At 43.7% G+C, this 27,355-nt stretch overlaps 2 protein-coding genes across 2 annotated transcripts; both read right to left on the reverse strand.

Annotated features, from left to right (window-relative positions):
- Positions 1-324: 324 nt before the first annotated feature.
- Positions 325-1,901, reverse strand: LOC118847595 (bone gamma-carboxyglutamate protein). The gene is made up of 4 exons (XM_036756135.1): positions 1,841-1,901; positions 1,327-1,365; positions 922-991; positions 325-588 (listed from the first exon to the last, which is right to left on the reverse strand). Exons 1-4 carry the CDS (start codon positions 1,899-1,901, stop codon positions 459-461), a joined length of 300 nt encoding a protein of 99 aa, XP_036612030.1. The 3' UTR covers positions 325-458.
- Positions 1,902-4,222: 2,321 nt separating this feature from the next.
- On the reverse strand, positions 4,223-27,290 carry PMF1 (polyamine modulated factor 1). Its single transcript, XM_036756136.1, has 5 exons — positions 27,092-27,290; positions 19,812-19,917; positions 17,868-17,968; positions 16,263-16,458; positions 4,223-5,237 (listed from the first exon to the last, which is right to left on the reverse strand). Exons 1-5 carry the CDS (start codon positions 27,253-27,255, stop codon positions 5,184-5,186), a joined length of 621 nt encoding a protein of 206 aa, XP_036612031.1. The 5' UTR covers positions 27,256-27,290; the 3' UTR covers positions 4,223-5,183.
- Between the last annotated feature and the right edge of the window lie 65 nt (positions 27,291-27,355).

Here is a 27,355-nt window from a genome sequence, read left to right on the forward strand (position 1 = left end):
AGTCAGACCTTGGAAGCCTTTTCCTGGTGGGTGGGTGTGGGAGACTTGGACTGGATAGAAGTCCCCTCCCTCACCTGGGGGTAGAGGATGGGACAAGTCCAGGTTTGCCCAGAGTCAGAGGCATAGCTCAGAAAGCTCTGCGTTCTCTCCAGCTCAAACCCACGCATGCCCGCCCACACACACACACACACACACACACACACACACACACACACACACACACACGAATGACAGACCAGCTGATTCCTCTTTCCCTCATGTTTATTTCTGAAAAAGCCAGAAGGTAGGAAGTTTGGAGCAGGCCATGTACTGGGTGTACAAATTGGGGGGAGCTCCTGGAACAGCTGTGTAGCTTGAGGCCAAGGCAGTGGGCCTGGTGTTTCAGAATGAAGGGTGGAGCCAGGACATCCAGGCAGCTTGGGGAGCACGTTTGGGGGAGGGAGTAGGTGTCCTGGGGTCTAGGCTGTCCCGTAGAATCGCCGATATGCTTCGCTGAAGCCAATGTGGTCAGCTAGCTCATCACAGTCAGGGTTAAGCTCACACACCTCCCGTTTCTGCTCCAAGGGGTCAGGGTAGGGAGCAGGAAGCCTAGGGGAGAGGGCTACATTAGTCTATTCTTCCCCTTGCCCTCTGGAGCAAGCCTTCCCCAACCTTGAGAGTTTTATGAAGGTCTGACCTCTACCCCTTTCCCCTTCGGGGCTTGCTCAAGAATCCAAAGATGGGCAAATGGAATGGGTAAGGGGCTTCTCTAGGGACTCTCATTGCTTTGGGCATTTTATGGCAAATGGGTCGCCCAACACAGAGGGAAGCATGAACTGCCTCAATACCCTCACGGGCTCTAAGAGGTCTCCCTTCACCTTCCCTAATCCCTAGAAGTTACGGCTGAGCGAAGCAGCCCCTCTTCCCCGGGCTGTCACTTACCCTTGCCAGTTGTACAGGTAACGCTTGGGTCTCCTCACCAGCTCACTGCTCTCACGCTTGGAGGCAAAAGCTGGGGAGCGGGAGAGAGGTTGAGAGGCTGGCCACCCCTCCCATACTAGCCCACAGGGAGGGAACCCATATCTGCCGCAGACTCCCTCCCCTCAACCCAGCCGAGTAGAAGGCTGGGGGTGGAGCAAAGGGACGTCTCCACTTTGCCAGCTGAGCCTCAGAGCGCTCTGCCTAACGGCGGGCAGAGGACAGGAGGCAGGACGGCAGCAGGAAGGAGGAAACGGAGGTAAGAGGCACATGGGAGAAACTGATGCTCAGCATTTCATCATGAGATGAGTGTGCAAATGAAAACCCATTATGAAAATCAGCTCCCTCCCTGAAGTCCCCAGTGCTCACCTGTTCTTTTGCCAGAGTCTTGCGAACCGGCTTGAGCATCTAAAAGAGAATAAGGAATCCGCCTAAGCATTTTTCTCATAAGCGCCCTTTCATTTTTTCACCTTGGTTGTTCCTTTTTTTTCACACGGAATGGAGAGAAAGCTGGGATTGCAGTAAGAGGCATGAGGTGAGCTAAAAAAAATTGGAATAGCCATTTTCTCCTTGAAATTTTTGAGGAAAAGGTATGGATGCTAGTCCATACTGGTGAGTGGTTGACCAGCCTAGAGGCAAGGGGAGGGAGAGGAGGGTGACCCAAGGGACTCTCTCAAGTCTCTTACTTGTCTCACCCTACCCTCTGATCCCTAGTAGGCAATGCTGGTGGCAAAAGAAAGTATCCAAGATAGGTTGTTGGGTTAACCTCCCCAAATTGAAGCACTTGGAAGAGTTGAAGAATGGGGGACTGGGGGTGAGGTACAGGTGCTGGAGCTGAGGACCCCCGCTCCTTCCACAAAGGCCTCCCTCAGTGTGGACTCACCATGCTTACAGAGGCAGAGGGTGGCCAGGGTCAGCAAGGAGAGAAGTAGGACTGTCTTCATGATGCAGCTATGTCCAGCAAGTTCAGTTCAGTCCACACTGGTCCTGTCTCTCTTTACACCCATTTCCAGGGCATCATTTATACCCTCTGAGCTTCCTGGCCCCTGAGGGGAGGGGCATACCTCTGGCTGACCACAGATGGGTGGGCCTGAGGTAAATCTTGCCAGCTCTATTTGAAGGCTATCCGGCTTAGGATTGAAAGGCCAAACCTCAAAGGATGTTGTGGTTTGGAAGACATCAACGTGTTCAAGGGACAGGAGGATGAAGACCTGGAGATTTCAATGGGCACGGCTATGCGCTCAGCCACAAGAGCCCCTTTTTTTACTACTGTCCCCATTCTGAGTTGTCCATGCTGTAGCCCAGCATGAGGCAGAGATTAGTGCTGAAATAGAGCTAAGATGAGGAAGGAGCTAGGGAACCAAGCAACTGAGCCCCCAACCATGCCCTCTTCTCCAGGGTCCCCACTTGGCCATATTCTCTGCACCGTTTTCCCTTTCTTTCTCTGGTACATTTTCTTATCCCAGCCCCTTCTCCTTCGAGTCCTCCTCCTTGTCCCTAAGTGTAGTGGAAGCTTAAATAGGCATAATGGGGAGCCAAGGGAGGAAGAAGGGAATTCAGGATGATGGGTTTTAAATAGGTCAGTGAGCGGAGTTCAGCTCTGTTTCCTCTCCTAGCCTATGATTTTCATGAATCTGATCCTAGTGGCTCAGGCCCTATGACAAGATGCCAAACCCCAGAGAAAACACGCCAGGCAATGCCCTCTATCACCCGGGTCCTGTGACCCCTTTGTTTTCCAAAAGTCAGGGTATGATTTATAAGAAAATAAAGAGTTTGACTGAGACTCTGATTGGAGGCTTGGGTTGGACTCCCTGGGGCTCAGGAGATGAAGAGTTGGGTGAAGGGCCCGGGGAGAACGGGAGAAAATAATGCTAAGGTTCAAATGAGGATAGAGAGTGGGACACAGTAGGTCAGGTTCCAAGCTTCTTGAAAAGGACTCTAAAAATGAGACTGCTGAGTACCATCCCCATAGGCAGCAGCACTGGAGGGCACTTACATTGCCATAAGAGGAGTGGAGGGTATATATCAAGAAGGACTTCCTGGTGTTGGAGGGTTACAGCAGACACTGGAGCACAGAACAATCTCTTTTCTTGGAGACTCCAGTCTGTGTGGGACAGAAGTGGAGGAGGCAGGAGGATGGATGATCTCAGGTGCTCCTGGGAAGCTCTGATTCCCATCCTGCTCCTTGCTATTGTGATCTATGCAGTGCTCTTCCTTCACTCCTGCACAGAATCTCAGGGTTGGAAGGGATCACCAATGCCCAAACAACAATCAGTCCCCTCTGGGACACACCTGACAAGTGGTCTTCCAGTCTTTGCTCAAAGGCTTCTGGTGAGGATGAAACCACGACTTCCTGAAACAGTCCATACCATTTTAAGATCACTTTAATGCTTAGGAAGTTTTTCTTTACACTTAAATCTGCCTCTCTAAAACTTCTACCCATTATTCCTGGTTCTGGTTTCTGACTTCTGGAGTCAAATGAAACAAACCTAATTCTTCCATGCAATGGTTTCCTCAAGGCAAGACACCCCTAGTTCCTTCAACAACTCCTCCAGTATGATCTCAACCTTATTTCTTCCTGAAATGTGGTACCTAGAACTATACCAGATATACTAAATGTTTTAATGTCTTAAGTTTCATGAAGACAGATCCTCAAAGGGAATAGAAAGCAAAGTCTCAAAAACATTCTATACCAAAATGCCTTCTTTTCCCTCCTGATATAGGCCTGGTCTGAAAGGCAGAGAGGCCACATGAGTCCCCTCTGTCTGGAATGTGACCTAATCAACCCTAGAGGGAGGCAGGAGAGACAGTTTGGCTGACTTACCAAGTAAACACTTTTTCTCCTTGGGCTGCTGGACTGTAATGGGCTGGGATCAAAGGAGTAGGTAAGAAACTGGCCACTGATGGAGGTTAACTCCAATCTAATCCTGATTTTCCCAGTAACTATGAGAAATGAAATCATCACTTCTCTGGCTTATTCTGTGGAAGTCCTTGCTGCTAAGTTTTCTTTCTAACTTAGCATTCTTGTTATGCCTGTCTCATCCCCTACTAAACTGTAAGCTACTTAGAGGGACTGTGTGTAGAGTAGACTTAATAAACATGTAAATGAATCTATTCTCCTGCTATCTGGGTATCCTATTGCTTCTTACTCTGGCCTTATTTTGGGGAGTGACGGTGAGGAGGAATTAAAATAAAGGAGAAAGATGCCTTTTGGAGAGTGTCAACTTATTTTTATCTGCATGCACGAGGACTACAACAAGATATGTAAGTTAAATAGATTTATTCTCAATTAGCCCAAACATAAAACAAGAAAGGTGGGATGAGGGGCAAGGTTAAACAAAATGACAAAATTCTATGCCTACAGTCATTGAGATAGAACTGGGGGTTGGGGAAATCCCAGATGTTCTAGTATCAGGACTAGAGTTAAGGTCTATCTTATCTTCCAGACCTGGAGGCTCTAGATTCTACAGACTGGGAAAACTGATTTGGAGCCAGACTGTCCTACTTGCAAAAGGAACTCAAGGTCCTGGATCCAAATGCTCCATGTTAGCCTGGGGACTAGCGTAAGGACAGCAAATCGGAGACAGTTGAGGCCAACAGGGGCAAACTTCTTGGGAGTGGAAAGATGGCAGTGTAGTGTAGGAAGTTTATTTACAGATGTGGGGAGAACATGACAGGGCAACAGCTTGGCCAGCAAGGCAGCAATCAGTGGGAGATTGGAAACAGATTCCATGATTAGAGGATTCAAGAACTCTGTGGCTGGGGCAGTCTGGACTGAGAGGGACATGAGGAGGAGGGCAAACTGTGCTGAGCTCAGTGAAGAAAGAGATATTGAAATCCAAACCAAGATGAGAATAAACGAGATGAGCAAAAACCTGTTTCCCATCTTACTCCAAAGTAGTAGGAAACAGAAGGAAAGCACAAGTGGAGTTGGAGAGCAGGATGAATGGCACCAGAGAAGCCCAAAACACATGAAGAGGCTGCCATAACCTGCATCCTTGGTTTCTGACTGATCCCTTTACCACTCTTGGATCAGTGGGCATTTTATAGCCCTCTTCTTAGCTGGCTTCCCCTGCCAAAGTAGGTCAGAGTTTCAGCCCCTGTAGATTTTACTTCCATTGGAATCTCACTAAATTTAATTTGTCCAGATGATGTGGATCCCTCCAAAGCCAAAGACAAGGAGTCTTGAGAGTATTAGAAGGCTGGGGTCCAGCTGACTGGCCTCCTCACTCTGGGTCTTCCAACAATGTTGCCAGCTCTCTCTGTTTTTTACTAAGAGCCTGTGTATGGAGAAAGAGAAAAACAATACAAGAGTGACAGAAAAATAAAATCTTTTCCCTCTATGAGCCTCTATTCTGGACTTGGATATACACTAGACAGCAAAGGCAGGATCTTTTGCTCCATCTTCACTGAGGGCCCAATATATGAAAAAAATCATGATAAATATCATGACCATTTACTGTAAACCATACTTCAATCACAAATCCCTTCTACAACATTTCTGAGGCAGCCCATTCCAGTTTTGGACAGTGTTAATATTTGACAAGTTTTTCCTTAGGTTAAGATGAGATATATTTCCCTGTAACTTCTCCACATTGGTTCTCTTCCTGCCCTAGCAAGACTAAGCCTCTCCCACAGGACAGTCCTTTAAATACTTTAGAACAAGGATCATGTCCCCATTAAGTCTCCTCTTCTCTGAGAGAAGCATTCCTGATGGAACCAAGGGATCCCCAATTCTTTTCAGTGACATTTTGGAGACCTCGTTCAATCACCGCATCTTGCTCCCCTTCCTCAAGACACAGAATGTCTTTGTTGTTGTTCAGTTGTGTCTGAGCCCACGGACCAGAGCACACCAGGCCCTTCTGTCCTCCACTATCTCTTTAAGTCTGTTCAAGTTCATGTTCATCATATCTATGATATTATCTAACCATCTGCTGCCCCCTTTTTCTTTTGCCTTCAATCTTTCCCAACATCAGGCTCTTTTCCAGTGAGTCCCATCTTCTTATTATGCGGCCAAAGTATTTAATCTTCAGCTTCAGTATTTGACCTTCCAGTGAATAGCCTGAATTAATTTAAGTATTGATTGATTTGACCTCCTTGCTAGTCTAAGAGATTCTCCAAAGTCTTCTCCAGCACAATTCAAAAGCGTTGATTCTGCAGTGCTCAGCTTTCCTTATAGTCCAACTCTCATAGCCTTTCTAGTCTAAGACACTATGACTCTACTGGAAATACCATGGCTTTGACTATATGGACCTTCGTTGGCCAGGTGATGGCTCTACTTTTTAGTATACTGTCCAGATCTGCCAGAGTTTTCCTTCTAAGGGGCATCTTTTAATGTCATGACTACAGTCTCAATCTACAGTGATCTTGTGAGCCCAAAAATATAAAATCTGACACTACTTCCATTTCTTCTTCCTCTACTTGCCAGGAAGTGATGAGACCAGTGGCCAAAATCCTAGCTTTTTTGATGTTAAGCTTCAAGCCAGCTTTTTTCACACTTTCCTCTTTCGAGAGACTTCTTAATTCTTCTTCATTTTCTGCCATCAGAGTGGTATTATCTGCATATCTGAGATTGTTGATATTTGTCCCAACAACCTTAATTTCAGCTTTTGATTCACCTAGCCTGGCATTTTGCATGATGCGCTCTGTACATAAGGTGACAATAAACAGCCTTGTTGCACTCCTTTTCCAATCCTAAACCAATCAATTGTCCCAAGTTCAGGTTTTAACCATTGCTTTTTGACTCACATACAGGTTCCTCAGGAGACGAGTAAGATGATCTGCTACTCCCAGCTCTTTGAGGACTCACTGCATCTTCTTGTGATCCCCACTTTAGGGTAGGCAATGAGGCAGAAGTACATGTTTTTCTGGACCCCCTAGCTCCCCCCATAATCCAGCCAATGTTGGTGATTTGGTCTCTGGTTTCTCTGCTCTTCCCCAGTAGCCCCAACCCGAGGGGCTCATTTTCCAATGTCATCTCTTTTATCATCTTAGTACTGTTTATGTACCTTTTGTCAGAACTCTCCACTATGACCTGCCTGTCTTCAGTAACCCTGCATGGCATCGCTCATAGTCTCACTGAATTATGCAAGTCCCTGAGCTATGACAAAGTAATAATGGGGGAGCCCCCCACCCCAGCAGCATGAGAGCTTACTTATTATTCTTTTTAAAACATGGCCCTTAGAGCAGGAAACAACAGGTGGAGCAGACCAAAGTGATGTGTGAGCAGGGTGGGGTTTAGAGGGACTCTCACTCTCCCACCCCGACTTTGGATGCCATATTCCAACACCAACACATTACTGGGCTCACAGTGCACAAAATCCTTATGTCTTCTCATACATCTTTTTCGCCACCTCTTCTCCATCCTCAACTTGGGCAGCTGTTGTTTTTTTTTTAAATCTAACCATAGGATTATGTTTATGTTTACCACAATATATAGAATCACGTGAATGTAATGGAATCTTTCTGAGCTGTAAGAAATTATGAATCCAAAAAATTTAGAAAAAAGAATGGGAAGACCTATATGAACGTATGTAAAGTGAAGAAAGGAAAACCAGGAAAACAATGACTAAATGATTAAATGAGTCAATGACTAAAATCATTTAAATGAACACTATGAAACTGAACTCTGTAGTTACAATAACAGAGCTTGGTCCCAGAGAAAAGTTTTTAAAAATGCAACAGTGCATATTTAAAAAAAAAAAAGATTTCATAGGCGTAGAATTGTTGAGAGTCAGAAGGGACCTCAGAGGTTATTTAGTCCAAACCAGAGTTGAGAAAGATGTACTCTGAATACCCTTCTATTATCTTTCTAACAAGTGTTCATCCAGCCTTTGCTTGAAGACCTCCAGTGAATGGGAACGCATCACCTCCAGAGGCAGCTCATTCCACTTTTGGACAGCTCTGTACGGACATAATTTCCTACATTAAGCCTATATCTGCCTCTTTGCAACTTCTACCCACTGCTCCTAGTTCTGTCCTCTTGGATCAAGCAGAATAAATCTACATAATTCCTCTTGCAGATGACAGTGCTTCAAATACTCGAAGACAACTATTAAGTTCCTCCTAAGTGACCTCTTCTCCAGGCTAAATGTCCCTACTTTCTTTAGCTGATCCTTATACAACATAATCGTAAGTCCCTTTACCAACCTGGCTGCCTTCCTCTGGACACTGCATTTGTCAGCACTTCCCCAGAATGTGTTGTCCATGAACACAACAGAGTCTGACAATGGTAGATCAGGGCCATCTAAAATGGTAGATCAGGGCCATCTAAAATGCAGCCGCAGTGCAATTTATCGGCCGCCTACAAGCATAGAAATTTACATAAATGCTTTAGTAAAGGAAGCTGAGCTCTCACTAAAATGGCAAATCAAAATATATTGTCTGTTGTTTCAATGAAAACCTGTGGTTGGACAGCCCTGTGGTAGATTACAGAGGGACTGTCACCTTTCCAGTCTAAGACACCGTGACTCTTAGGAAAGCCTTAGTGATTGATTACTTAGTAATTGCATTAGTGCTGTTGGTTTTTTATGGGCAACAGAGACTCTCTATTCTTGGGTTCAGTGTGCCCCCAACCAGAGCAGACTCTACCAGTCTAGCATATCACCAGAATTTTAAAAAACCATTTAACTTTACTACACTAAAAAAACAGGAAAACATATTAAAATCATTCTCTTCTTGGGGGGTCAATTCTAAATTAATTTTTTTTTAATTAGCAAAAATCTACCTTTCCCTCTTATATCCCTCCCCACCAAAAAAAAGCAAGAAAAACAAAACATCTCCCACCCTGTAATTATACTTAGTTTTGTTGGGTATGTTATTCTTGGTTGTAAGCTTAAATCCTTTGCCCTATTGAAATATTCTATTTTGAGCTCTCTGCTTCTTTATGGTTGTGACTTCTTAATCTTGTATGACCCAGACTGTGGCTTCTTGGTATCTGAATTCTTTCTTTTTGAGTATTTTTTCAGGAGGTGACGAGTGGATCCTTTAATTTCCATTTTGTCCTTTGTTCTAAGATCAATGCAATAACCAACCTGAGGACAACCATGACTCCAGATGAATGATGAAGCATGCTAACACCCTGACAGAGAGGTGATAAAATGTAGATTTTTGGACGTGGCCAATGAGGGAATTTGTTTTGCTTGAAAATGCAGATTTCTTTTTCCTCTTTTCCATGGGAGGGAAAAAATGTTTGTTAACTGAAAAAATTAAAAGAAAAAGACTTTCCTTATACAAATGTATAAGCAAAATGTGAGGAAATGTGACCTACCTGTCAACAATCTACTTTATGGTGGTTTCCAGGAATGTCTGCATGTGTTTCAGTGCGTGTAGGGCAGAGTATTTGTCTGATGAATTTTTTTTGAGATTTTTTATTTTTAGTTTACAACACTCGGTTCTACATAATTTTGACTTCCAGATTTTTTCTTCCCCTCTCCCCCCTCCAAGATGGCATGGAATCCGATATATCTTCTACATAAAACTTCGCATTGAACTTATTTAAACCATAGTCAAGTTGTAAAGAAGAATTATGACCAATGGAATGAATCATGAGAAAGAAGAAAGAGAACCAAAACAAAAACCCAAAAACAAAAACTGATGAATCTTAATTTTTTTCTTCTCAATTGGTAAGATTAGTTGTTTTTGCTAAAAGACATTATATTTTTTCTATTTTTTCAGTCTCTAGTCTCATGGAGTCATCAGCTTCTCTTTAGTCCATTCTAATTTTTAGCGAGTCAGTTGTTCAGGCAAGGTTTTATACCTTTTGTGCTAAGCTGTTAATTCCCCTTCTAATTCTTTTTTCATAGCTCTCCTTTCTCTTCCAATTTTTCCTCTAGTGCTCTCATTTCATTTAAGAAAATGGTTTGACCCTTTAAAAAAAATTTTTTTTCATCTCTCTCAGGAATTCTAATTTAATTTATGCCCAAGGTGAGTTTTTCTTTGAGGCTTTGACTACAGATGTTTTAGAGTCATTCTTTTCTTCTGGGTTTGTGTCTTGTGTATGCCATTATATAACAGCTTTTTATGATGGGATCTGTTTTTGTTTGCTCATTCTTCCAGCTACTTCCTTACTTAAGACTTTATATTAGGTCCAGGCTCTGTACTTATGAAGGGAACGTCTGGGCTGCTTCTACTGTTGCTTTCTAGGAATACCGAGTGTTATGTGATTCCAGAATCTCAGGGACAGCTCAGGTTATGGATTGGCAACCTTTCAGGGCTTCCTAAGTGGTCTAAATGAGAGTAACATCTGATCACTGTCTCCCTGGTTTGAGTCTACAAGTTTCCTACCTGGGATTTGGGTCTGAGCAACAGGTCTGTGGGCTCACCTTGTATGGAGTTTCAATAGACTTCTGCTGGACTCAGCCACTATAAACCAGTTGGAAAATTCTGTGGGTTTAGAGTGACTAAAGCGCAGACTCCCCTTTGGCCTGGGATTCCGGCCCTGATTACTCTGTTGCAGGTTTCAGACTGGACTGAAGGCTAGAACTGAGACCCTGCTCGGTTCCTGGGGTCAGAGACATAGCAGCTGCTTGCTTCTGATCTCACTCCTCTCTTGGAACACAGCCTATGGCTCACGGCTCCTTCTTACCCTGGAATGTCAGCCCTAGGTGCAGGTCCCCTCCTCTGCCCACCCTGAATCTATGACTTAGAACAGGGCAGTGGCAGAAGTGCCCATGAGCACCTGTTCTGGCACCATGCACAAGCTGAAGCCCCTCTGTGCTGCATTTGCAGCCTGCTCTTTCCCTCCTTGACAGACCCCATCCCTAGTGTCCACAGACCTCTCTCTGTCTATGCTAACCTGGGCTGGAAAAATGACTTTTTGTGATTTTTTTCAAGGATTTCCTGATCAGAAGTCAGTCTGGTCAGTCTGGTAGACTTTCTAGATCTATTTGTAAGGGGTTTTGGTGGCATTTTTTTTGGTGGAGGGGGAGTGGAGCTTGCGGTACTTCTTCCTGTTTCTCTGCTCTCTTAGCTCCTACATTCAACAATAGCATTCTTAACACCTCATAAACCAATGGAAAACAATTTCCCTCAACAGACTGGTGAGGAAAATGAAGAAATCAATCTCTGCCCATCCCCCTAAGGGATGGGGTGGGTAGGTGGTATATTTTATGCTCCAAAGACACAGGAGGGAAAGCTGCTAAGATAAGTCTTACTAGTCTCCTGATCCCAGCCTCCAGAGGGATTAGAAAGAATGACTTCAGTTGCTGCTTGTCTCCTCTGCTGTCACTGTCAATCACAACCAGCTCCACCTCTGGAGCTGTCTCCACTCTAAGCACCTCCATCTTCAATTACCAACCAAAGGCTTTCTTTCTCCCATCTGGATAAGCGTCCCTGTGCTTCTTCTCTCTGCTGCTTCAGGTAACAAACAAGCTTTTAACTCCAGATCTCCCAGACTATATGCCAAGGGGATGTTGTTAATACTTAATAAAGGCCTCTTTAAAAGATGACAGCTATTTACCACCTTCTTTGATCTAATCTTTTCACTTATCTCAAAGCTCTACCAAAGTGACATTCAAAATTATTCCTTACAGAATCCTACTATCTCAGAACTGGAAGATAACTCAGAGGCCTTTGAGTCCAAACCATTCCTGAAAAAGAAGCCCTCTACAACATACATGGCCTGGGAGCTCACTATGTACTTAGCACTCCAGCCCATCCCCCTTTGGGACACTTTTAGGTGTTGGGGAATTCTTCCTAACCTCAAGCATAAATGCACTTCTTCATTCCTGGTTCTGCCCTCTAGAAATGACAGAACAAGTATAGTCCCTCTTTCAGATGACCAACCTTCAGATCCTTGAAGACAGCTACCATGTTTCCCTGTGCTGCCCCCAATCTTCTCTTTTCCAGCCCCATTCCCTTCTCATCCACAATTCCTTTAACTAATCCTCATCCACTTAGCAGCTAAGATAGCCCAGACATAACAGTCACCATGAGCTTCCAATCATCTACTGCCATCAGTGGAACTGCCTAGCCCACAAGCTCTTCCCACCTCTTAACTCTCCTGATATTAGCTGAATCCCTGCCTGCCCAAGAGTCCATCCACACTTCCCCACTTCATGTTCACTCAAACCCATCTATGTCACCCCTATCCCTCCCAGGTCCTAGCCCAGGTGTGCCATCCCCTTCCATTGCAGCATTTGGAATTTGTGTTCCATCATTAACAAGTCTTTTTTGATTCTGTACCTCTTCTTCTTGTGCTCCTTTCTTCTAGAACTCATAAAGTCCAGTCTCATATCACATGATGCTGCAACCTAGGAAACTCTGGCATTGGTTGCATCCTCTCTCATACCCTGCCCCCAACATACTGATTCTCAAAGAGTTGGACTATTTCTTGCTCCATTTTGTCACTTCCACACTCTCCCTGACATCATAACTCAGCAGCTTCTCCTCCTTTGAGGTTCACTCTATCCAAATATGTCACTCAATCCAGATCCTGGGGGCAGTCATCTCCTGCAACCTAGATCATTTTCCCTACTTTCTCATGAAGTTCATTGCATAGCCCCCCAGTCTTTCCCTCTACTCCAATTCTTGTTCTTATACCTGGAGTTTTCAACATGCATGTTGGTGTTACTTCCTCACTCTTGACTCCCATAACCTATTCTCCCACTCCACATCCAACACACACAGGGATAGCCATAACTTTAATCTCACTTTCACCCACAAATCATTACTCCATTTCCATGACCAAGAATTCTAAAATTCCCTTATGTAACAATACCATCATATCATTCTGTTTCTTCCTATGCTTCAGCCCTATTAATGACACACTCAACCTTAACTATGACCTCCAGCTGCTCTATCTCTGAGGGCCCTCCCAAACCATCACTCCTGTTTCAGCTTCCTTTTTTCCTTTTATAACCTTTATTTAACCAGTACAATATGACACTGCCTTCTACTCCTGAATCCCTTGTTCCCCGTGTCCTATCGTTCCTGACGTCTTACAAGTCCCCACCCTAGGTTATTCTCATCTGCCTCATCCACACCCACTCACATATGGTTAAATGAAGCTAGAAAAAGTCACACATTCATGCAGACTGGGCCTACTACAAATTTATGTTATCTAATCTCATTGCAATGAGGCAAGCCTTTTACTCCTACCTAATTGATTTTCTTTAAAAAAAAAAAGCTATTCCAAGCTTATTCGTTTCTGTTGAATACAAAGAAAATAAAGTTACTGAGGCTTCTAGAAAACACAAAAGTGACAAATAGTTTAAAAAGTGTGGGTTCTTGCCTTCATTTTTGGTATTTTGCTTTTATTTTCCTTTTTTAAAAAAAGAAACATACATCAGAACTTTTTCTAAACTTAAGCTTCACTTCTCAAAGAAGATGGTTCTAATTTTGGGAGGCAAGGATGGCAAGGGTCACTTCTCTGGAGCATGCAACACTCTTACAGGAGGTGTTGCTGGAAGTGACACCCAAACATCTCCAGCAGTGGGCATGGGAAGATCAGGATTGCTTTGCTTCTAATGATAATACAAACCTCAGTGGTGGCTCCCCAGCAACCTGCCAGACACTGGGCTTCAGCCAGTAGTCATGGGTGGCTGGGTTCCAGATCACAGAGATCATTTACGTACAGGAGATTTCTCACTGACTTCCTGCTGAACTCCTGACAGCAGCTCTTCAAACTTCTTCTCTCATCCTTCTCTTACCTTCCCCTTCCAACATCTGTCTCCTAAGGATTTTGCCTCATACAGTCTACGAAGAGAGGTGCCACCTTCTCCACATCTCAAAATGCCTTGAGATTCTCTATTCTTTCTTCCTTTACTCCAGTGCTGATGAAGAAGTATTCCTTCTCCTTGCCAAGATTCCTCTCATTACATGTACCTATGATCCCATTCCTTCCCATTTCTTTTTGTCTATTTTACCCTAAATCATTCCCCTCTCCCTCTCTAATCTTCTCTCTCTGTGTTTCTGTCTCTCTCGCCTAGGACTTCCCTACTGCCTATGAACACGTCTAGGTTTTCCTTGACATAAAAAACCCTCCCTTGACCCCACCATGCCTTCGAGCTATTATTCAATATCTCTCCTCCAAACTCCTAAAAAAGTTGCCTGTGTTCCTTGCTGCCCTTCCTCTTCTCTCACTTATTTTTCAACTCTCTGAAATACAGCTTCTAACCTCACTCAACAGAAATTGCTGTCTCTAAAGTTACTAATCAAAGACTTAAGAATTCTGACTAGTGTAAAGACTAACCATGATTCCACCCTATCTTCCTGGACATTCTCTCTTTGAGTTTCCATGACACAGTTCTCGTTTGACTCTTCTCCTCCATCTAACTGCAGTCTCCTTTGTTGAAGCATCATCCATATCCTACCCTCTAAACGTGGATGTACCCTAAGGTTTTGCCTTAAGCTGTCTTCTCTCTCTGTACTCCCTTTCTGGGTGAACTCATCAGTTCCCATTGGTTTAACTATCATCTCTTGTAGATGACTCCCAAATCTATATACCTAACTCTAGTCTCTCTTCTAAGCTCTAGTCCCATATCACCAACTGCCTATGACATCCTGACCTACATGTTTAATAGGTATCTAAAATTCAACATGTCCAATACAATTCATTATCCTTTCCCCCAAGCCTAGCTCTCTACCAGACTTCCATGTTTCTGCTGAGGGAAGCACCATCCTTCTAGTCACTCGGGTTCAAAGCCTCAATCATTCTCCTTCACCCCACAGATCCTATGATTTGCTCATTCTTGTTTCTATTTCTGCATCCATTCACTTCTCTCTCCTCACAAAATCATCACCATAGGTCAGGTCTTCACAACCTCTCACCCGGACTATTCTAATAGCCTCCATTTGGTTTCTTTCATCTCCCCCACTTCCCCTCTTCCATCCACCTTCTACATTGCTGTCAAAGTGATTTTCCTAAAGCACAGGTCTAACCCTGTAATTTCCTGGCCCAATAAACTCTAGTGGCTCCTTATTGCCCTTAGCCCCAAGTACAAACTCCCGTTTTGCATGGAAAGTCCTTTTCGATCTGCCTCCATCCTGCCTTTCTAGCCTCATTCTGCACTACTTCACTTCCAACACGCTATGGTCCAAACTAGATTTCTGCTGCTCCTCACATTGAACTAATCCACCTCTTATCTCCAGCCTCTGCCCAGGCTATCCCCCATGCTTGGAATACACTCCCCACTTACCTCTACCACTGAGAATCCCTGGTTTCCTTCCAAGCTCAGCTCAAATACCACTTTCTCCAGGATGCCCTTCCTGAGCCACATCCTCAGCTGTAGGGGCCTCCTCCCCAGTTACCTTGTGTATATTCTGTAAATATTTGTAGGTGTATATAAAGTCTTCCTCCTCTCTCCCTCTGCCCCTGAAGCAATAGAATGGAAGTTTCTTGAGGACAGGGGCCATTTCATTTGTCCTTGTGTCCCCAGGGCCTAAAACATCTCAGGTGTTTGACAAAGGCTCACTGACTGATTGATATAGCATGATCCTTCATCATTCGGGCTGCCCTTACTTGTATGCTCTCTGTTTTACCAAGGTCCTTCCTGAAAGGTAGGGTCTGGAGCCTAATACAAGGCTGCAGATGTGACCTCACCCAGACACAGAACACTGAGATCATGACTGCCACCAGGACAGCTTTGTTCGCTGACACATCCCACTCAGCCTTGTCTTGACCACCTTGCATTTTTGGAGTTGGTTTTTTTTAAAGATCTCCCCCTCACTCCTCTCCATGAAGGGTCTTGAGCCCTGAATTTTGTCTGTGTTGGGGTAGATAATATTCTTTTACTTCTTCCCCCATTTTAGAAATAGGCAGCATACCTTATCCCTACTGTAGGAGCTGCACATCCTTTTTTCTGAGGCTGGGGACACACACATGCACTGTGTACTGGTTTTCAACTTTCATCATGCCTCCCATGTAAACGTTCTTGAAATAAGATAAGCTTCGTCCAAATGCCAAATGACTAATGAGAACAGGGAAGGGAGAGGCACTGGCTGTGAGTCCTACGCTGGCATTCTTGACATATATAATTATAACTGTTCTCCTTGTTAGCTATAATGAAGTTTCTGCTTTGGTGGCAAAGCAGATAGAGAGTGCTGGAAAACCTGAGTTCAGAATTTGGTCTCAGACCCTTACTAGCTGTGTGACCCTAGGTAAGTCACTTACCTCTGTTTCCTCAGCTGTAAAACGGAGACAATAACAACACCTACCTACCCCATGGGGTTATTTTGAGGATCAGATGAAATAACATGTAAAGCACTATATCAGTAAGAGCTGTTACTATCCTCCTCAGAACATCATCAGTTTGGGAACTCCACTGGCCACTAGCAGTGGAAAGGAGAAGACAAAGGACACTTGCCTGCCACGCTTGCTTCCGGGCCTGGATCTGTTGCTGTAGCTCCAGCACCTGCTTCCGCCCTTCCAGGACCATTTCAGCCAGTTTGACATTCTCTTTCTCCTGCTCCTGGACCAGTCGCTTCAGGGATGACTGCTGCTGTAAGAAGTAGGGCATCAGAGTGCTGCGTACATCATCCTCAGGAATCCCACTGGGGCGCCTAGGCAGGAAATCCAGATGTGGCAACATAAACAAAGGGGGTAAAGAAATCTGGGGTGGAGGTGGGGTAGGGAGAGGGGAGGGTATTGTCTTTTCCTAATGACTAATTACTTCCTGTGTCCAAGCCTAACTCAGCTAGGGCTTTGAGGTTTCTTCTATTGCCTTCTACAATCTGTCATTTTTAATAACCTCACAAAAGACTCTTCCACCTGGGAAGACCTGCCTAGTGGCCCCTGACTTGTACCATCCTAAGAGATATTCTTTCTTTTGCCTCTATTAAGTCCATCATCATGTTCTTTCCAATTCCCTCATCTCATTTAGGACTGATCCAATTTTTCCATCCTCCTTTTCCAAACTTCACCACACTGCCCCTTCCCTACTCATGGTTCCCTTCCTGTCCCTCTACCCTCCACTAGTATTTGGAGTTCTAGCTGGCTGCATTATACCCTTGTCTATCAGTCTCCAAGGCACATCCTGTCTCTCTCATCAAACTTGGATCTCCTGAGAGCTGGAATCATATTTCCTCCTCCTTCTAGATCTCCCCTATGGGTTGCATATTGACTTAGAAAACCACATATTAACATTATCTATGTTTTATTGTATTCTTATTTTGTTAAACATTTCCCAAGTCTCTAGTTTATTTTTGAACTTTGTAAAAACTTTCATTAGCTGATTCTCAGTGGATCAAGAGAACCTTGGATTTGAAGCTTCTCTTTCTTCTGCAATCTTTGCAGCTAGAAGCTCCATTAGATCCTCATTCCATAATCCTTCCCCATTAGTCTCAATCAACTCCTCCTAGCCTTAAGTCTAATCCTTGCCTTAAGATCACCTGAAAAACAAGGTTTTGATGTATATATGACAGTTCTGAAGTGATCTCACAAGTCTAATGGAGAGATCAGGTGAATGCAGTGGCTAAGCAAGAGGAACCCCTTCTACTGGTCTGAAAAAATGTCATCCATGAAAATTAAAAACTTTTTAAACAATATTCACAGAACTAAATCAGTATAAAAGAAATTATAAGCTTTCAAGTGATTTTTTATAAGTTTATAGCTTTAATTCTTCTTAAGTTAATAAAGTTTAAAACTGCATTAAGACTTTTGAGATACCCTGTATGGTGAAAATACTTAAATGTTAAACTAAATATTAGTTTACTACTCTTATTCTATGGCCCCTGCTCATTCTATGTCAGTATGTTTCTCATACAGCAGGGACCACGGCATAGTATAACTATCTGTCAAGCACCACATATAAAAGCTTTATAATGATTATTAATTATAATGATGATTAGGCCTACTTTATCACCCTTTCCTCTGAGTTGCAGCTATTTGGAAGAGAATCCAAACATTCCCTGAAAGTGACCACACAAGGGGGTCTTCAATTCCCTTCCTCTTCTAAGCCATCAGTTCTCACCATGCTGGCTCCTTTCGGTCCTCAGCCTCCTCCACAATCTTATCAAGGGAATTCAAAACAGCTTCTAGGTTCCCTTCTTCCTTAATTGTGGAAATTTCTTCCTGAGAGTAAGGGAGAAAAGAGGCAAAGCAATATAGAAAAGAGGCAGAACAATATGGAAGAAGTACACAAAAATCTCCACTGGTGTCATAATGCCTGTCAGACCAAGTCTACAAATTATTGGCATTTAAGGCCCTCTATCTGACTAATACTATCACCTCTTACTTAGCAACACATTCCTTTCCCTATTGCCAGGATAGTTTTTCCCCACATTCTAGGGAGGACATTGATAAATTTCAGCACATCCAGAAGAGGGTGATCGTGATGCTAAAGGGACAAGAGATCACACCGTATGAGGATTATTTGAAAGAACCAGGAATATTTAGTTTGGAGAAGAGGAGCTTTAGTGTGGATGAGACAGCTCTCTTCAAGGACTGAAGGTCTCTGGTATAGAAGAAAGATGATACTGTTTTGCTTGTTCCTAGAAGGCAGGACCAGGAACAATAGGTAGAAAACACAGAAAACCAGACAGCATGGAAAACCCACAGGGAGAAGCAGAGCTGTCCAAGGCAGACAAGCTGGTCCTGGAGTCAGTGAGCTTTCCATTCTTATTAGAAGTCTTCCGGCAGAGGCTGTATGAATAGCTCTCAGAGATGCCAGAAAATGACTCCTATTCAAGTACAAGTTGGGCTGGATAACTTTTAAGGGACCTTCCAATTCTGAGACATTGTGATTCCTCCTCCACCTCCTCCTCCTCCACTTAACATGCCCTCCTTTTCCCTTTCTGACATTTCAAACCCTTTTTGTTGTTGTTCAGTTGTTTCAGGCCTGTCTGATTCTTCTCTACCCCATTTGAGGTTTTCTTGGTAAAGACACTGAAGTTGTTTTGGTAAAGACCATTACAGATGAAGAAACTGGGTTTCTTCAAACAGGGTTAAGTGACCTGCCGAAGGTCACACAGCTAGTAAGTGTCTGAGGCTGCATTTGAACTCAGATCCTCCTGACTCCATCTCTGGTGCTCTATTCATTGTACCACCTAGCTGCCCCAACTCTACCCTACTCTTTAAAACTCCAACACAAAGCTTTCACTGATTCTAGTCTATATGGATTTTGTCTTTAAATTCAGTCCATACCATCCATTTTATTATTTAAACATTCTTTCCTGTCTTAATTTTTCTATGTCTCTTTAATTGAAGCACAAGTTACTTTAGAAAATATATCATGTCATTTGCTTTTGTATTCCCAATAATACTTAATAGTTAATTCAGGATTGGAAACATAGTAAGGGCTCCATATATACCTGCTCAACTGAATTAAATGTCATAAAGTATCAATGCTTCTAACCTCATAGCAATTAATGTTCGGGATTTTTTCCATTTTTTCCATACTCACAGAGAGAAATATGTTCTGGCACATTTTCCATCCCTCCAGTTCACCGTCCCCTGAAGACAGATACCATCATCTTTCATTTCTTCTGTACCTGTCTACTGTACCAACCACCAGGAGCATATAAGGGCTAGGTACACCATGGTCATCAGTTACCAGTGATATCAGTTGACCAGCTGAGAAGGTGAGTGGCAATAACTACAGAGAACTGTTCAAAAGATAATAGGACTTAGAGCTGGAAGAGCCATTAAAAGTCATCCAGTCTAAGTCCAAAGAGGTAAGAGGTCTTTCCCAAAGTCACAGAGGTTACTGTGACTCAGTGTCCTTTCTCCTACACCACACAGCCTCAAATGCACCTCACTTCCTCATCCTCATCCAACTAACATATGTAATTATCTACTATGTGCAAAGCACTAGGCCTAGTGACCAATAAGATGCAGTTCCTAACCTCAAGGGACTTAAAATTGAGTGGCAAAATCGGAAAACCAAGGGAATTTGCTGGGTTTCTTATCTACTTACCCGGATGGATGTCTGCAACTGAGTTATAAACTGCTCATAAATTAGTCGTGTCATTTCAGGCTGGAGTTTGTAGAAGCGCTTGTAGCACTTGGCAAATCGCTCATAACTGGACAAAGGGATGAGAAAATAGAGTTAAATCACCATTACAAGGCACAACTGCTGATTTGATTACAACTCTCTCTATCAGTAGTCATCTCTGGGCTGAAGATTCTGGGCAGATGATCCAGGTTCTCACTTTTCCTGCTCCCTGCTTTATGCTCATTTTGCTGGGAAAGAAGGAAATTTAAACCTATCCATGCTGCAGCTCTGAGCAAATGCAAGGATGGGGACTGAGGGAAGGAAATTATTTCTCTGTACATTTCAATTATCTGTGGCTTTCTTATCACAACCCCCACCCCTCAGTGAAGTGTGTTTCTAGCTCTCTTTTTCCTCAGACACAAAGAATTAAATTAAATGAGCTACTTTTGCTGTCCTCTTACACTTTGTGTTCTCTTTCCTACTCCACCGACTACTACAAAATAGTACATTTTCATACCACCATACCTTGCTGACAACAAGAAACATTAAAATTTAGTCAGGAAAAGCACCTTGGGGATGGGAGTGGGGCAAAGGGCCCACATGCAACTCTAAAACAGAAGTGACACAGTACTGCCCCCAGAAGGGTCCATGCTGCCAGAGGGAACGAGGCAATCCTTTGTACTGTAATCCTCTTCTAATAAGCGCCTAAATGTCAAACTCCTCACAAACAAACCAATGTTTACGAGATCCGCTGACAGCCAAAACATTCCCTACTCTACAATCTGATGTTGAGACAGGGTGCATGGGTCCATTCTAGATAAAAGGCACAATAGCACAACACTGAGGGGATAACACTGCTATGTATTTCTCTCTCTGCTCCCTCTCTATTTGGGCCGTACAAGAAGCGAGAATTACAAGATCAGCTATCCTCCACGAAATCCACTGGAATGAGTGTTATAAGTGGGATTCATGGCATCTAGTTTAAATCCTGGCACCCCTACTACCTTGCTGCGTGATCTGGAGCACTTAAGTCACTTTTTTTGGATGTCAGTTTCCTGATCTGTAACATAAAGGGTCGGGACAAGATGATCTCTAAGATTCTATTTAAGAATTATCTCAGATTAGATCTATACTGCTTCCCCTGAGGGGCTTGCTCATTGCTTAAAATAAAAAAAGAACGATATACAGGATATGGGTCAAAAAATTCCCACTTTCTGGTTAGAGAAGTAGTATCTTGTTGACCCACGCAAAGGCCCAAACAACCAATACAACCAAATTGCTGTTTGCATCTGGTCCCACTAGAAACAAAGTCTGTGGCTGCAGAGGATTGGAGAGGAGAAGATGAGGATACCTCATCCTGGGTAATTGTAGGCTGAAGTCTGGTTTAGCTTTTGGAGATGGGTCAATTTCTGATCCTCCTAGTCCCTTCTCAGGACTAGTGAGCAAAGAGCTTGAGCTTCAAACTATGTTTTCTTCTCAGCTCTATATTCCTAAAGTCAGCTGAAGGAGAGAGGGGTGTGTGTATGTGTGTGTGTTTGTGTGTGTGTGTGTGTGTGTGTATTGTATCTAACTGTGCATTTATAATGTGTGTATACATACATATATACACGAGCATGAGCACACACACATGCATGTGTAGAGAGTGTGACCAGAGAATGGCAAACAGTATAGATAATCACTCTTCCTATCTCCCCAGCCCTTAGGGTTAAGACTGTCTCTATGCTGTGGAGGAAAGGGAGACACACAAGGGAGACACACAAATTCAAAAACCAAATGTGAATGGCTATGAAAAGCAAGCAGTTACTTAACTGGCAACAGAGAATGGGAAAAAATTGGAAGTTCCATTTTAGATTCTTTGAACAGGCAGGGAGAGGGAAATAACACATTTTGGGAAATCTCCCGAGGTTCCTTCTTTCCCTCAAGAATATTCTATCTACTGGAGTGTAAACACCTTACTGGTAAGAACTATGTCTTAAACCTCTTTGCTGTATCCAGAGTCCAACACAGCACTAGGCAAGTAAATAGATTGGTGAATGATTGACATAAGGGTCAAAGGTGAGTTACTAAATGAATTTGAATGGCATAGCCTCAGGGCTGTGGAAAGAGGCCTGTGTGTAAATGATGGGAAGAGCTCACTGTGTCACTCTTCTGCCCAGTCATCCCTTTTCATCAGGAGGACACCAGGTACCTCAAGTGCTAGATGGCTAAAGGTGAAGCTTTAGGCTTTCCCTAATGGTGAACCCAAGTGCATCTCTGCCAAAGCTCCTGGCTGAGGCTCTGCCTCCCCTTCCCTATCTCTACAGGGGACCTGGAATCTTATTGATCCAGTGTTAGAAAGAGCCCAGACTAAGCACTCTGTAAATTGAACAGCACAAAGAAAAGCTTGACCTAGGCCTTAAAAAAAAGTTTCTTTTTTGTTAAACTACATTTACTGAGTTTAAGCAACTAAGACAAAAAACAATTTTTGAGCTAAAAACAATTTTTTTTTACTTAATGCATTTAATTTACTATTAAACTAAGGGTTTCTTTTTTTTAGAAGTTTTATAAAACTCAAAATGTTTTGTTTTTAAAGTCAGTGTCAATTATTTTAGGCCCGTTACTTAAGCTTTTCTTTGCACTTCAGCAGCCCTTATGTGCCAATATGCAGACAGAATGGTTGATTTCCACAAAGATTTGTGCTGATGATATAGGGACTAAAGTACTCAATCTGCCCTATCCTTGGCTTCTTCCTCCTCTTTCCCTTTTCTACAAAGTAAGCCCAGCAGGGGGCAGTGAGGGGCTGAGACAAGAGTGAAGCTCCAGAGTCCATTTTGCTCCTCATGAACAGCTCCAGTAAAAAAGGCTAAGGCGTGAAAGAGCATTTCATTTGGGAGTCAGGAGAGTCAGGCTGCAATGCTAGCTCTCTGTGTGACTGTGGGAAAATTAAGTCACAGCAGCATCCCAACCTCAACTCTATACCTGGTTCTAAACACAATCCCCCACTAGAGAGAGAAAAAGAGAATGAGCAATTAACAAGCACCTACTGTGTGCCCCATTACAAATATTATCTCACTTAATCAACAGCCCTGGGAAGTAGGGGTTTTTTTAGACCCATTTTACAGGTGAAGGAACTGAGGCAGAGGTTAAAGGACTTGCACACAGCAAGGAAGTGTCTCAGGCAGGACTTGCTGACCCCAGGCCCAAAACTTTATCCACTGCACTACTTAGCTGCCTACAGCATGTCTGGAAAGTGATCATTTAAGCTTTGCCAGAAGACTTCTAGCGAGAGAAAAGATACTACTTCCTTGGGCAGGCCATTCTGCTTTTTGATAGTTCCCATCACCAGGAGGTTTTCCCCTAGATCAATCCTCAGTTCATCTCTCTGACAGCACCTACTTCACAGGGTTGTTTCGTTCTAAGGAGCCAATGAGATAATAATACAAGACGCTTTGTAAATGCTACATAAATGTTGACTACAATTATTATTATTCCACCTACCCTCTCCTGGTTCTACCCTCTAGGGTCAAACAGAATAAGCCTAACTTCTCTTTCACACAACAGGTATTTAAATGCTTCCTGAATTCTGTGCAAAGCACGAAGGATACAAAAACAAAAATCAAACAGTCCCTGTCCTCGAGGAAGTGACATTCTAAAGAGGGGCTACAATGTGCACATAATAAATACAATTTCAGGAGGGAGAGGTCACAGACAACCAGAAAAATCAAGGAAGGCTTTGAATAGGAGATGGTATGTGATGGTATAAGTTCCCTGAAGGAAACTAGGTATTCTAAAAGATGGGAGAGCAGAGGGAGGCCCAGAACAAATCCCAAGGTGGGAGATGAAATATTGTGTGTAAGGAATAGAGAGTAGGCCACTTTGGCTAGAATAAAGACTTGATGAAGAGGAAATGATGTGAAATAAGGCTGAATGGATAGATGGGCTGTAGAGGCTTTAAATTCCATGCTGAGGAGTCTGGTTTTATTATAGAGGTGACAGGGAACTCTGAAGATTTCTGAGTAAGGGGATTCAATGATGATACCTATTCTTAAGGAATACAGCTCTCTGGAGAATGGATTAGAGGGGGGAGACAATGGAAAAAGGCAACCAATTAGAAGAATATTACAATAGTGTTAGCGAGGTATTATGAGGGACAGAACTAAGGTAAAGTCAGTGTGAGAGGAGAGAAGTGGACAGACAGAAGAGATGTAAGAATCAACAAGATTTAACAACTAACTGAAGAACCTGGGGCTTGAAAGAGAGTCAAAGTCAAGAATAAAAGTTTGCAAAGGTGGTTGGCCAGTAGGTTAGTTCAGGTTAGGGGACTTCAGAAACAGGGAAGAGATTTAGAGGCGAGATTAGTCTGGGGGAAAATATAGAATGAGTACTGTTTGAGATGCCTATGTGATCTCCTAATGGAAGAAGTATCCAGTAGGAGAGTGATGAAGGATGGATATATAAATTTGGGACTTACCTGCACAGAGATGATAGTCAAATCTATGGGAGCTAATGAGCTCAGACAGTGTAAGATGGCCCAGGACAAAGCCCTGGGGGACACCCATGCTTAATAAGCTTGAGATGGAGGATGACCCAGCAAAGGAGACGAAGAAGGAGTAGAGGGAAGGAGGGAAATAAAGATAAGTGTCACAAAAAGCCAAGGGAGGGAAGAATATCCAGAAGCGGGTGGTTAACAGTGTTGAAAGCTAAAGAGAAGTAGAAAAGAATGAGGATTCAGAAAAGATGATTGGATTTACCACTTTCAAAATCTTTTATAACTTTGAAAAAGGCAGTTTTAGATTGGAAAAAAAGTAGTTTTACTTGTTTTATTTTCTAGCTGGGGTTGGAAGCAGGAAGGATTAGTGTCTAGAACTGGTGAGGAGATAGTATCACTGTACTCTGCCCCAGTTAGCACACACATGTGGGGTACATTCAGTTCTACATTTTAGGATGGATATAGATGTGCTAGATAATGTCCACAGAAGAGCAATCAGGAAGTTGAAAGGTCTCACATTCATGCCAGAAGAGGTTTGAAATAACTGGAGATGTTTAGTCTGAAAAAAGAGTCTCTTTTCAAATGGATGAGAGATTAAACTTGTTTTCTGTTTGACCCCAATGGGAGGAACTAGAAACAAGACAAGGATGTAATAAAGGGACAAATCTAGCCTTGTGCAAGGAAATATTTCCTCACAACTAGAGCTATTCAAAAGTGAAGGAGATGGTCTCAGCTCAGAGGAAATCAGTTCCTTCTCACAGGAGTCTTCCAAGGCTGAAGACCATGTGGAGAGAAGTTGTACCAGAGATGTTCAAGTGTGGGTGGGAACAGACACCTCTTGAGGTCCCTTTTAAGAGTCTATGACTTCAGGCTGAGGTGGGAGAAAACACAAAAAGTGTGTACATTCCCTTCTGGGAGTCAGGTGGTAGAGAGAAGAGAATCAGGATGATAGCTTCAGGGGATGGGAGTGAAATGGAGGGGTTTAGGTGTTTTTTTTTAAAAGGATTTTTAGGCGTGGGGTTGTTTTGGGTGGCAGGGAGGTGAGAAGATAAGGGAAGTTTTTTTTCTCTATACTTTCTTACCTGATGATGTCATCAACTCCTTGGCTTCAAAGATCTCTATGCAAATGACTCCCATATCTAGATAACCAGCTTTTATCATGAAACCAGAGTCTTGTATCATGAATTGTTCAGCAAACAGTTCAAATTCATTATCTCCACCCCTGACCACCCTTAGGTGATCCTTTCACGTCACCATCAAGACCTCAGGACATCTTCAACTTCTCACTTTCCCTCACCCCACATATTCTTTCAGGTGCCAAAGCTTGCTGTTTCTGCCTTCACAACTTATTTTGCATCCCTCCCCTCCTCTCTATTCATGTCAGTTAATCTAGTTCAGACCTTCAAGGCCTTTCCCCTCTTTTCAGTAGCCTCCTAATTCATCTCCTTGCCTCTCCCCACCTCTCCCCTTTCCAATCCATCTTTCACACAGCTACCAAAGTGATTTTCCTAAAACTTAGTTCTGTTTATGTTACCCTTCCTCAACCAACTTCTGAGGCTTTCTATTAACTAAAGTCAAATAGATGCCTCTGGCATTTAAAGCTCTTCATGCTCTATATCTCCAACCTAACTTCCCTGCCTTATTAGACATTACTCCCTTTCATGCTCTCCATGATCCAGTCACACTGACCTCCTTGCCTTTCCTCACTTTCCTAACCCAACACTATGCCTTTGCAGTAATTGTCCACAATGCCTGGAATGCTTTCTCTTGACCCCGCCTCTCAAGTTCTGTTTTCCTTCAAGATTTAGCTCAAATGCTGCCCTCTGTGGAGGAGGCTAAGTTTGCCTTACGCTTCCTAGCTGTGACCCTGGGCAAGACATTTATCGCTGTTTGCCTCAGTTTCTTCATCTGTAAAATGAGTTGGAGACGGAAATGGTGAACCATTCCAGTATCTTTGCCAAGAAAACTCCCAAACCGGGTCAGGAAGAGTCAGAAACAACTAAACAGCAAATATATTGCATTTGCCTATGTGTGTGTGTGTGTCTCCCCTACTAGAATGGAATCTCCTCGAGGGCAGGAGCTGATTTTTCCTTTTCTTTGCACCCCTGAGTGATGAGCAACATGAATCGGGGGAGCAGGCAAGCGGCTGGAGAAAAGATGGGAACGGGATAAAAAGCCCGAGGAGACTGCAAACCGAAGCTTCTTGGAGTAGGGCTGTTGCATTTTTGCCTCTGTATCCCCAGCACTTAACACAACATCCCGCACACAGTGGGTGCTTGGTGTATGTTGAACTGAACGGATGGCAGCGCTGATTCTGGGTTAATCAGACTGCTGAAGGCTGGGAATCATCTTTGTACCTCTACTGCCTGGCACGTTTTGGGGGTCTGACCCTGTGAATGCGGAAAGCTCCAAGTGCACAAACTCCCCAACGCTCGCCGTTAAGTCTTCGGCCATTGGTCATCTGGAGAAGCTCCTGGGAGGAGTCTAGGGCAGAAGAGCCCTCTGCCGTAGGGGACGGGTACTTAACCAGTTGGTGTGTGGTTCGGCCCCCATTCCGGTTTCCTGAGCGCAGTTTACCTTCCCGTAATGTCTCGTGACGTCAGCCACTTAACGCATCTTATGCAATTTGGACCCACTGCCCCCTACAGGTAATGTAAGCTCGAGCCCCGCCACGAGGCAACCACGTGAGAGTTGCGGCTGCTAAGATCTCGCGAGATTTGCATTTTACCTCCTTCCCTCCCCGTACGGCCTCTACGATTCAAGCACTCGCGAGATTTCAGTACCCCCTTCTTACCTCCCGGCAGACACTAGCTTCTGAAGAAAAGTGTCCACCACGGTGTCCAAAACCTTCACCTTTGGGATGTGAGTGGTAGACGACCCCTCGGCCAGGGAGGACTCCTCGCCTCCCGCCATCTCACCGCTGCTACTGCCGATGTTACTCCCGCTAGCGCTCGCCATGTCAAAGTCTAACCGCCAAAATACAACCGCACCACCTGCCCCGCCCACCAAGAAACCCAATTGGTTGATTCCACCACCTCCTCCCCAGGATTGGAGGCGA

This window comes from Trichosurus vulpecula, chromosome 4 (genome assembly GCF_011100635.1).
Source record: "Trichosurus vulpecula isolate mTriVul1 chromosome 4, mTriVul1.pri, whole genome shotgun sequence".
NCBI classification, from domain to species: Eukaryota; Metazoa; Chordata; class Mammalia; order Diprotodontia; family Phalangeridae; genus Trichosurus; species Trichosurus vulpecula.

Excerpts from the sequence above, each read along its gene's own strand:
- PMF1 (XM_036756136.1), bottom strand. The coding sequence starts at position 27,255 with ATGGCGAGCGCTAGCGGGAGTAACATCGGCAGTAGCAGCGGTGAGATG. Across the intron at positions 19,918-27,091 it reads AAGCTAGTGTCTGCCGGGAG|TTATGAGCGATTTGCCAAGT; the intron begins GTAAGAAGGGGG and ends CCCTTTGTCCAG. Across the intron at positions 17,969-19,811 it reads AGTTGCAGACATCCATCCGG|GAAGAAATTTCCACAATTAA; the intron begins GTAAGTAGATAA and ends CCTTACTCTCAG.
- LOC118847595 (XM_036756135.1), bottom strand. The coding sequence starts at position 1,901 with ATGAAGACAGTCCTACTTCTCTCCTTGCTGACCCTGGCCACCCTCTGC. Across the intron at positions 1,366-1,840 it reads CCTCTGCCTCTGTAAGCATG|ATGCTCAAGCCGGTTCGCAA; the intron begins GTGAGTCCACAC and ends ATTCTCTTTTAG. Across the intron at positions 992-1,326 it reads AGACTCTGGCAAAAGAACAG|CTTTTGCCTCCAAGCGTGAG; the intron begins GTGAGCACTGGG and ends CCCGCTCCCCAG.